Source organism: Miniopterus schreibersii (genome assembly GCF_964146895.1).
Source record: "Miniopterus schreibersii genome assembly, chromosome: 13".
Lineage (NCBI taxonomy): Eukaryota > Metazoa > Chordata > Mammalia > Chiroptera > Miniopteridae > Miniopterus > Miniopterus schreibersii.
Window position 1 is genome coordinate 33184997 of NC_138113.1, and position 12094 is coordinate 33197090.

At 37.6% G+C, this 12094-nt stretch overlaps 1 protein-coding gene across 4 annotated transcripts in view; it reads right to left on the bottom strand.

Annotated features, from left to right (window-relative positions):
* The window catches only part of USP34 (ubiquitin specific peptidase 34), a 184342-nt gene that overhangs the window by 155980 nt on the left and 16268 nt on the right, over positions 1-12094 (bottom strand). For all 4 annotated transcript variants that reach the window (XM_081155772.1, XM_081155773.1, XM_081155774.1 and 1 more), the window contains exon 2: positions 2068-2155. In XM_081155772.1, coding sequence (XP_081011898.1) covers positions 2068-2155 — 88 coding nt within the window. The remainder of the gene's footprint in view (positions 1-2067; positions 2156-12094) is intronic.

The window sequence follows — 12094 nt, forward strand, 5'->3', positions numbered from 1 at the left end:
ACTTTGTTTCTCTAAAACCTCACTAAGATAGTAGTAACTTTATTATCCTCATTTTACAAATAAGGAAGTAAGAGCTTAGAGCTTACAAAAGTTATTTAATTTGTCATAATCATCCAATACACATGTGATAAAGCGGGACTGAAATCTACATCTATGTAGCTCCAAAGCCATATTGTTAACCACTATATTCTGGAGCAGGATGAGATAAAGGGAGAGAGCATCTCTAACAGTTTGGGGTAAACACACTTTGATATTCTGATGAAACCTACAAATTAATGCCTAAACTTGTGTCTATCAAACTTTCCTTTATGCCCGGTCAGCATGTCTCAGCGGTTGAGCATCGACTTATGATCCAGGAGATCATAATTCAATTCCCGGTCAGAGCACATGCGAGGGGGGCATGCAGGAGGCAGCCGATCAATGACTCTCTCATCATTGATGTTTCTCTCCCTCTGCCTTCCTCTCTCTGAAATCAATAAAGACATATATATATATATCTTTAATTTCCTTTATAATTTTATTCCTATCCACAGACTTCAGGTTAAAAATTTGTGATACAGGGATTAAGAGTATACATCTAAGATAAAAGTGAATTACAAATGGGAAAATGTAACTCCCACCCATCTCCACCAATAACCAGGGATAAGATGTTAGTAAAATATCATTTCTCTGAACTTCATTTATTTAGTGGCACACCTATAAATCCTGAAATTAAAAGTATGATTTTATCCTAGTATAACATGTTGTCACCTAACTGTAGTTACAATAAATTCAAAATTCTGACGCAAATATACCATTTTTAGCAAATCCTTTAGGCTAATAATGTGAATTTTAAATCATTAACATATTATTATTACAGCCCAGCCAGGCGTGGCTCAGCGGTTGAGCATCGACCTAGGATCCCGACCGGGATCGGAGTTCGATTCCTGGTCAGGGCACATGCTCAGGTTGCGGGCTACAGCCGATCAATGACTCTCATCATTGATGTTTCTATATCTCTCTCTCCATCTCCTTTCCTCTCTCTAAAATCAATAAAGATATACTAAAAACAAACAAAAAACAAAACAAAAAACACACACAGTATTATTACAAAATATCCAATCATCTATTTTACCCATAATGAAAGGAACAGCAACCATTGCTAAACTTAGTCAAAAGAAATTCAGGTTGAGATTCAGAAGAGATGCCAATAATGATGGCACATAAATTTTAAATACCTAAAATCTTCAGTCTTTTTTGGAAACAAATTTATGTACCAATTTTATTGACAAAGGGTAAAAAAACATATGGAAAAAAGATGTTTCTGCACAGGAAATACCTTTTTGAAATTAAACTATTCTGATAAACTATCATCAGCTATCCTGTGTGCCTCAGGACAGTCACTTATGTTACCACTGCATTTAATATATTCATTAATCATTGTACACAATGCTTCAAACATTCTTTACCCATAAAAATTTTAGAAGGACTAGGAAGTTTAAACAGGATAAGCACACAAGAAGAATATTTAGCCATAATCAATTAAATCACAATGAGAAACAAAAATTTGCAAATCCTTGAAACAAACTTTGGTTACATTAATCACTGTGTTCCCTAAAGTTTTTTCTCTATATTCTCAATATATGTGTTATTTTTAATTGGCTCTAATATACATAACTGTTATGGAAAAGGAACAAATGGCAAGTGGATTCCAGAAGGGCCAAAGTGTCCTCTACCACAACAGCAATTTTTTTAAAAGGAGTAAGTTTGTTATAGGCCTCTAGCTATGCCACAACAATTCTTTAATCTCTCAAAATAATTATTTTTAGAATTTTGATCACACCCATATTTGTTAATAATGAAGGCAGGGTTAAAGAAAAAAATGAATTTTTATTTTTATGTTTTAAAAACAAAGCCATAAATGGCCCCATGAGTAAGAAAGGGAAGATTTAATAAATATTGATAAATTGTCATTTAATGACTAAAAGTATACAACCCAACATCCTAAAAGGAAAAGCTGATGACAAACAAAGCAAATTTAAAATACAACTCCCAAAGTTAGTCTTCAAAATACTTAAGGATACATACCTCTGTGTCCAGGAATTGATATAAGCAAATATTCTGAGAGTATGTTCCTTTCTGAGCTGCAGTCCATCACCACCTTCTATATCTGATACTAAAATAAAGTAGAAAAAATAAAATTTAATTATGAATAAATAACGCTAAACCAATGTTAAAGCCAATACTTCACCCAAAAAAGCCTAGATTTACAAATGCAAGTACTTCAGGTGACTTTTTTTTTTTTTGCTTTCACTAAGGAAAATAAATCTTAGTTTATTTACTTAATGAATAATTTGAGCTTAATAAGACATTTTTAAGATATTTAATTCTGAGCAGAAAAATAGAAGACCCTTTGCAATCATTCTAGTGTTGTCTCTCAACTTCAAATCCACCCTTCTGTTCTGTACTTTGTGATGCTGGAGCTGGGACTCTGCAAGCTACATTTTTCATTTCCAGCTGGCTTCCTGTTCAGATCTTCCTTCAGTGCCTACACAGCACTAGAAAAAGACTGAGAGGTAAGAGGAGACCAAGAACATGTTACCTTGCTATATCTGAAAGCATCACTCAGCAGCAGCACTGATTCCAGGCTACAGCTTCTAAGAACCTATCTCATGGTACTCTTCTTTTAGAGGTACCAGGATTAGCCAGGCAGCATCCCTGAAGTCCTAGACAACTCCCTTTCCTTTGTTCCCCCAGCCTTAGGGGAGAATGCATGTTTCCTGCAGTTATCATTGTTGTTGTCGTCATCACCATTTTCTGGGTATCCTCCAGGTTCCCTCCTTGCTCTTTAAAACCTTCAACATCTACTTAATTGCTTCTCTTGATTAAATTCTCTCTTCAGTTCCCTGACTGTACTCTGACTGACATACTGGCATTTCATATACCATATGTACTACTACTACTACTACTACTAATACAAAAGGAATTTAAAGTTAAATATAATAGTCCAACAAGTCTTTTAATGTACAATGTTTGTATAAAATCAGGGATCAGCAAAATGTTCTATAAAGGGCCAGAAAGGGAGTATTTTAGGCGCTGCACGCCACTGAGTCTCTTTCACAACTAGGCAGCTCTGCCACTGTATCTTCTTTTTTTTTGTTAACCCTAACCTGGGGATATTTTTTTCCATTGCTTTTTAGGGAGAGTGGAAGGGAGGAAAGGAGGGGAAGAGAATGAGAGAGGGGCAGAGACAGAGAGAAACAATGTGAGAGAGACACATCAACTGGTTGCTACTGGCTGCCTCTCACAAGCACCCCAACCAGGGGCAGGGAGCCAACCCCTAACCCACGTATATGCACCCTTTACCAGGAATCGAACCCACACTCGATCCCCAGTTCAGGCACATAAGGGAGGCAACTAATTGATGCTTCTCATATTGATGTCGGTCTCTGTCTCTCACTCTCTTTCTCCCTTCCTCCCTCCCCCTTTACTCTCTCTAAAAAAAAAAAAAAAAAATCAATAAACATATCCTCAGGTGAGGATTAACAAAATACAAAGAAGACTGAAATCATATCTAGTATTTTTTCCAACCATAATGGTATAAAAAAAAAATCAAGCTGAAATTTCACAAATATGTGTATATTAAACAACAGACTTCTGAGCAACCGAGTCAAAAAAGTCAAAAGGAAATAAAAAAATTGCAGCAAAAGTAGTCCTAAGAGAGAAACTTATGAATGCAATATTAAGATTTTTTTTTTTAAATCTCAAAACACCTAATTTTACACCTCAAGAAACTAGAAAAAGTACAAGCTAAGCCCAAAGTTAGCAGAAGAAAGGAAATCACAAAAATCACAGCAGAAATAAAATAAAGACTAGAAAAAACAAACCAATGAAACTAAAAGCTGGGTTTTTTGTTTCTTTCAAGATTTTTTTAAAGGACAAATCTTTAGCTAGACTAAGGGAAAAGGACAACACTCAAAAGAAATAAAATCAGAAATAAAAGAGGAGACAACTGAGGTATCAGAATTGATACCACATATCACAAGGGACAAATGAAAACAATCATAAGCCAACAAATTGGACAACCTAAAAAAATAAATTTCTAGAAAGATACAACCTACCAATGATACTGTTGTAATTAACTAGCAAATATTAGTAACAGAAAGGAGAGAAAGCCGGGCATTATAAGCATGGTCATCTGGGCAGCTTCACCAGGGAGCTGCTACTTAACACTCCCCAGGAAACCACCGGTCCATTCCCTGATGATTACTGGAAGAAGGGGTCCGACAAAGGGGAAGATGGGCACTTGCTCAGTAAAGTCAGGGTGACATAGGGAAAATGCCTGCCTGTCAGTCTAGCCTGGGGAACCATGGATTGGCTAGAGGGGTGGAGCCACAAGAGTGTAAAATCCTGAAGGATTCACTGGTTAAGCTCCTGGTTAATATCTCCAAAGAAAAGTTTGCTCTCTTGTTCCTCTTGTGCTCATGTTTCTCGCTTGCTCCATGACCCGCACTCAACCCTGCCATGTGGCGCTGCCACACAGACCCCACATGCAATGGATTGCAGCTGGGAACATAAGCTAACCTAGCCAGATGCTGGACTGGACTGGACTTTAATATGGAGCGACAACTCTGGGCAGTGGTTTTAATTCTAGCTCTGCTAAAGACAAGGCTGGACTTCTTCCACGGCTAAACAGAGGTAGTTGGGACCTTGGAAGGGTTCCCCCCCCCTTAATGTTACCTCATCAATAAAGCTTCCCATGTTACCTCATTCTCCCATGAGGGACTCAGGAAATTCTTGTTCCTGCAGCACCCCAAGAAGCCCACTTCCATCAGTGACAGGTAGAGGCACAGAGGATACCCCATCAATAACACCAAGACTGAATCATGAAGAAACAGAAAATCTAAACAGACCAATGATGAGTAAGGGGATTGAATCAGTTATCAAAACCTTTCAACAAATCAGTGATGAAGTCTACCAAAAATTTAAAGACTAACACCAATCCTTTGCAAATTCTTCCAAAAAACTGAAGAGGGAACATCCCCAAACTCATTTTACAAGGACAGCATTACTCTTTACTAGAGCCAGAAAAAAATAACTTCAAGGAAAGAAAACTACAGACCAATATTCCTGATGAATATACATCCAAAAATTACTCAACAAAATACTAGCAAGCCAAACTCAACATCATATTAAAGGATCCTATACCATGATAAAGTAGGATTCGGCCCTGGAATGCAAGGATGGTTCAACATATACAAATCAATAAACATGATTAGTCACTCATAGAGTGAAAGATAAATATCTTAGGATCATCTCAATAAATGCAAAAAAAGCATTTGACAAAATTCAACATCATCATAAAAACTCTCAAAACTGGGTATAGAAGGAATACACCTCAACATAATAAAAGCCACCACAATGTTGTGATCTATAAGAAATATATATATATTTGGTCATTCAGGCGATCAAAATATATTTCTCACATATACAGGGTGGAGACAAAAGTAGGTTTGAAGTTCTGAATATGCAAAACACCACGTTTATTCTTGTATTATTTTCCAAACAAACAGCTGTAAACCTATTTTTGCCCCACACTGTATTTGGTCTTCATTCATATTCCCTAGCTCATAGCTCCCAAAATTCTTGGAATTTTCTAAGCTATCCCAGGGAAAGGGGAATGTCTTTTGTTATTCCAGAGAAAGGGGAACAACTATTTGTCCCTCATCCTCAGTTCCTGAAAACACTCCAGAGCCATAAAGGTGAAATGGGTGTCTTGTTATTCCTAACAAGCCCCTTTCCTGCACAACTGGGTTTATGTTAAGGAAGGTAACTTCTGTAAAGCACCTAAGGGGGGGGGGGGGTCCAGGAAAATCAACCATGAATAGCAGGATGGAACTTTCAGTCCCACCTCCATTACCAGGGAGAGGAGAGGCTATAGCAATTACCAATGGTCAATGAGTTCATCAATTATGCTCACATAATGAATGAAGCCTCCACAAACAACGAAAAAGAGGTGGTTTGGAGACATTCCAGACTGGGGAACTAGAATGCTTCCACATGTCACAGTGCTAGGCCCCCAGCTCCACCTTATATATCTCTTCATCTGGCTGTTGATTCGTATTCTTTAATATTCTTTGTAATAAATCAGTAATCTACTGAGTAAACAGGTTTCCTGAGTTCTGTGAGCCATTCTAGCAAATTAATTGAACCCAAGGAAGGAGTTGTGGGAAATTCTGATTTATAACCAGTCACTAAGAAGTACAGGTAACAATCTGGGTTTGTGGTTAGTATCTGAAGTGGAGAGTGGTAATGTGGGACTAAACCTTTTATCTGAAATTTGATGCTAACTCTGGGTATAAACTGTCATAACTGAGCAGAATTGATGACTTCTGAAACAGTTGTGTCCAAGAACTGCTTGTTTATGTGGGAAGCCTCCACACAAACACACACTGGAATTGGGTCCAGGAACCCAAAATAGCTATATGTGACAAGCCCACAACTCATCATATTCACCTTTATCGGACGAAAGGGAACTTTAGTTCCCGGCAAGGAGTGGGTCCCGTTGGCTGAATGGGAACTTTCGTTCCCACTTCATTTGAATTATTTCTTGCTCCTTCTATGATAAGATAGAGGCAAAAAAGTAAATGCCTGCAGAGCTGAATTTAAATGCCCAAAAAAGCTCCGGCCGGGAGACCCCACTATGGGAATTTAAATGCAGTCTTTTAAAGGTTCAATGGTGAAAGCTTTTCCTCTTGAGAGAAGTAACAAAACAAGGGTACCCACTCTCACCACTCCTGTTCAACATAGTATTGGAGTTGTCTCTCTTTGCAGATGGCATGACCTCATATATAGAAAATCCTAAAGACTCCACCAAAAAGACTTATAGAATAATTCAGTGAAGTTGCAGGCTACAAAATCAAGATACAAAATACACTAACAAACTACCTAAAAGATAAATACAGAAAACCATCCCATTTACGATAGCATCAAAACAACAAAATACCTAAGCATAAACTTAACCAAGAAAGTGAAAGATCTGTACCAAGATGAAGGAAACTGAAGAAAATACAAAAAAGAGAAAAGATATCCTGTGTTTATGGATCAAAATATTGTTAAAATGTCCATACTACTCACGGTCATCTATAGAATCAATGTAATATCTCAAAATTCCAATGGCATTTTTTACAGAAATAGAAAAAAATCCTAAAATTTGCATGAAACCACAAAAGATCCTGAATAATCAAAGCAACCCTGAGAAAAAACAAAGTTTAATCACACTTCCTCATTTCAAAATTATAATAATCTAAATGATACTGGCATAAAAACTGATTCACCAATGGAATAGAAAATACAGAATACCATGCATATATAACCAACTAATATTTGACAAGGAAGCCAAGTATATTCAATGGTGAAAGGATAGTCTCTTCAATATGTGGTACTGAGAAAACTGGATATCCACAGAGAAGAATGAAACTGGACCCCTTTCTTGCACCATACAAAGAACTAATACAAAATGGATTAAAGACCTGAATATAAGACCTGAAACTGAAAACACTGGGCAAAAATTCCTTGATACTGGTCCTGGCAACAACGTTTTTGGATGTAACACCAAAAACATGAGCAACAAAAGCAAAAAATAGCCTGGCCGGGCCTGGCTCAGCAGTTGAAGGTTGACCTAGGATCCAGGCGATTGGGGTTCAATTCCCGGTCAGGGCGCATACCTGGGTTGTGGGCTCAATCCCCAGTCAGGGGAGTGCAAGAGGAAGCCGATCAATGACTCTCATCATTGATGCTTCTATCTCTCCTCCTTTCCTCTCTCTGAAATCAATAAAGATATATTTAAAAAATAAAAATAAAACTAGCCTGTCACTTTATTTAAAAAAAAAAAAAAAAGCAAAAATAAACAAGTACGACTATATCAAACTAAGAAGCTTCTGCACAGCAAAAAGATCAGTCAACCTACAGAATGGGAGAAAACATTTGCAAACCACTTATCTTATAAAACGTTAATATTAAAAATACGAGAAACTCATACAACTCAATAGTAAAAAATATCGAATACAATTTAACAATGGGCAAAGAACCTGAATACACATTCTTACAAAGAAGACATACAAATGGTACATGAAAGATCTCAATATCAAAACTACAATAACTATGATCTCACCTCTGTTAGAACAGCCATTATTAAAAAACCAAGTGATAACGTGTTGGCGAGGATGTGGACAAAAGGGAACCTTACTACACTAAAGATGAGAATGTAAACTGGTATAGTTACAATATAAAACAGTATGGAGGTTCCTCAAAATATGCAAAAAACAGTACCATATAACCCAGAAATCCAACTTCTGAGTATACATCAAATGGAAATCAAAGAAATCTCGAAAAAGTATCTGCATTCTCCCCCGTCTCCCCCGCACCCCAGCCAAGTTCACTGCAGCATTACTCACAATCGCCAAGACTTGGAAGCAACCCTAAGTGTCCACGGATGGATGGACGGATGGATGGATGGACGGACGGATGGATACGGAAGACGGGGTACATATACACAACCATAAAGAAGGGAACCCTGCCACCTTGGATGGACCTTGAAGGTGTTACACTAAGTGAAATAAGTCAAAGAGAGAGACAAATAGTGTACGATCTCATATATAAATCTAAAAAAGCTGAACTCTTTGAAAAAAAGTAGAAGTTTCTAGGAGCTGAGGAGTAGAGGAAATGGAAAAATGTTGGTCAAAGGGTACAAACTTCTAGTTATGAGTAAATTCTTGGGATCTAATGTACAGTGTGATGACCATAATTAATACTGTATTAGGGCCCTGGCCAGGTAGTTCAGTTGTTGGGAGCATCATCCCGATATGCCAAAGTTGCAGGTTCAGTCCCTGGTCAGGGCACAACACAACCACCAATGAATGGATAAATAAGTGGAACAACAAATTGACATTTCTTTCTTAATTAAAAAAAATATATTTTTATTTATTTTTAATATGTATTAGGATTTCAGAGAAAGGAAGGCAGAGGGGGAGAGACAGAAAATCAATGATGAGTCATTAACTGGGTGCCTCCTGCAAGTCCCCTACTGGGAGTCAAGCCTGTAACCCAGGCATGTGCTCTGACTCAGAATCAAATTGCAATCTCCTGGATCCTAGGTCGATGCTCAACCGCTGAGCCACACTGGCTGGGCTCCCATTGTTTGTTTTTTTGTTTTGTTTTCTTTTTTAAATATATATATCTTTATTGATTTCAGAGAGAGGAAGGGAGAGGGAGAGAGAGATAGAAACATCAATGATGAGAGTCACTGATCGGCTGCAGCCCACAACCTGGGCATGTGCCCAGCCTGGGAATCGAACCCCGATCTCCCAGGTCCTAGGTTGATGCTCAACCTAGGAATTGAACTGTGACCACCTGGTTCATGGGTCAACGTTCAACCACTGAGCCAGGCCCACCCAGCCCTCTTTGTTTTTCATATGTGGTCTGTAGTCTTGTTTTTTGGTATGCTTGTTTTTAACTTCATTATAGAAAAATTTAGTAAGTGGGTAGGTTGATGGGCAGTGATATTTATGTACCCATCACCCAATCAGCATTTACCAACTTATGGGCATATTTGTTCTATATGTACCATACTCATTTCCTTTCCCCCATTCACTGGATAATTTTGAAGCAAATCCAGGCATTACATGTTATCTGTGTTTCTGTATAAGACAAATACTTTTACTATACATAACCACAATATCATCATAGATAAAAAATTAAGCAGTTTCTTAATATAAGACATTTAGTGGTCAAATTTTCCTTGTACTCTAAATTTAAAATTTTTAAATTTTTCTTTAAAATTTGAATCACTATTTACATTTTGAACTGCATTGATTTTAAATGTATAGTTCCATTCATTTTGACAAATGTATACACCATGTAAGCACCAGCAAAACTGAGTATTTCCACCATCCCACCATTCTTATAGCTGCTGATGTGTTTTATTCATCCCCAGCTTTGAGATATAATTGACACATAATATTGTATAAGTTTAAGGTGTACAACATCATGATTTGATACACATATATATTATAAAATGATTATCATGGTAACATTAGTTAAAACATCCATTACCGCCCTGCCCGGTGTGGCTCAGTGGTTGGCACCAAAGGGTCTCAGGTTTGATTCCCTGTCAAGGGAACATATCTGGGTTGCAGGTTCGATCTCCGGCCCTGGTTGCGGTGTGTGCAGGAGGCAACAAATCAATGCGTCTCTCTCACATCAATTGATCTCTCTCCCCGGCCCCATCCTTCCCTTCCTCTCTCCTTTCCACTCTCTTTAAAAAACAATGGGAGCCCAGCCGGGCATGGCTCAGCGATTGAACGTTGACCCATGAACCAGGAGGTCACAGTTCAATCAATTCCCAGTGAAGGCACATGCTTGGGGTTTCAGGCTCAATTTCCAGTAGGGGGCATGCAGGAGGCAGTCAATCAATGACTCTCTCTCATTACTGATGTTTCTCTCTCCCTCTCCCTTCCTCTCCCTGAAATTAGTAAAAACATATTTTAAAAAAGAGGGAAAAAGAGGCTCATTTTCAAAATTTGTCCATTTTGGTACCTCATTCCTTTTCATGGCTTAGTAATTTTCCATTCTATAGCTGTATACCACAGTTTGTACTTATTAAATTATATCCTCAAGTCTTATTTTTTTGATGCTATTGTAAATGGAACTGTTTTCTAAGATTCATTTTTGCATTGTTTATTGCTAGTATATAGAAATTGAATTGATTTTGTATATTAATCTTGTACAAAACTTATGCTCTGAAAACTGTTAAAGAAGATCTAAATAAATGGAAAGACATCCCATGTTCATAAATCAGAAGACTTAATATTGTTAAAATGGCAATACTCTTCAGCTTTGTAGATTTCCCACACTCCCTCAGAATTCCATTTGGCTTCTTTGTAAATACTGACAAACTGATCCCAAAATTCATATAAAAACTCAAAGGATCTAGAGTAGCCAAGACAATTTTGAAAATGAACAAAGCTGATTCACACTCTCTAATTACAAATCTTACTACAAAACTGCAGTAAGACAATGTAGTACTGGCAGATGGATATAAGTATAGATCAGTGGAACAGAATTGAGAGTCCAGAAATAAACCCATGTATCTATGGTCAACTGATTTTCAACAAAGATGCCAAGATCACTCAACGGGGAATGTATTTTCTACAAATGGTGCTAGAACTGGATACGCTCATGCAAAAGAATGAAGTTGGACCCTTACCTTACATCATGTACAAAATATTGACTCAGGGTAGATTAAAGACCTAAATGTAAAAACCAAAACTATAAATCTCTTACAAGAAAGTATAGGGGTGCCCAGCCAGGCGTGTCTCAGTGGTTGAGCATCGACCTAGGATCCCGGAGATTGTGGTTTGATTCCTGGTCAGGGCACATGTCTGGGTTGCGGGCTCAATCCCCAATCAGGGGCATTCAGGGCATGCAGGAGGCAACCGACTGATGACGACTCTCTCATCATTGATGTTTCTCTCTCCCCCTCTCCCTTCCTCTTTTTGAGATCAATAGAAGATGTATTTTTAAAAAAGGAGGAAGGAACGAAGGGAGGGAGGGAGGCAGGGAGGAAAGAGAGAGAGAGGGAGAAAGGGGGTCTTTGTGCCTTTGGATCTAGCAATGGATTCTGGCAATGAATAGGACACCAAAAACACAAGCAACAAGAGGAATAAATAAATTGAACTTCATCAATATTAAATTGAACTTCATCAATATCAAAGACTTCCATGCTTCAAAGGACACTACTGAAAAGTGAAAAAACTCATAGTATGGAAGAAAATACTTGCAAATCATATATCTGACAAGGTTATGTGTCTAGAATAAAGAACTCTTACAACTCAATAACAAAAAGACAAATAACCCAATTAAAAAGAGAGCAAATGATCTAAATGGGCAATTCTCCAAAGAAGATATACAAATGAAAAATAAGTACATGAAAAGATGTTCATCATCATTATTCACTGGGGAGATGCAAACCAAAACCACAAAGATACCACTTTACACCCACTAGGATGGCTAGAATAAAATACAGGTATACCTCATTTTACTGAGATTCGCAAAT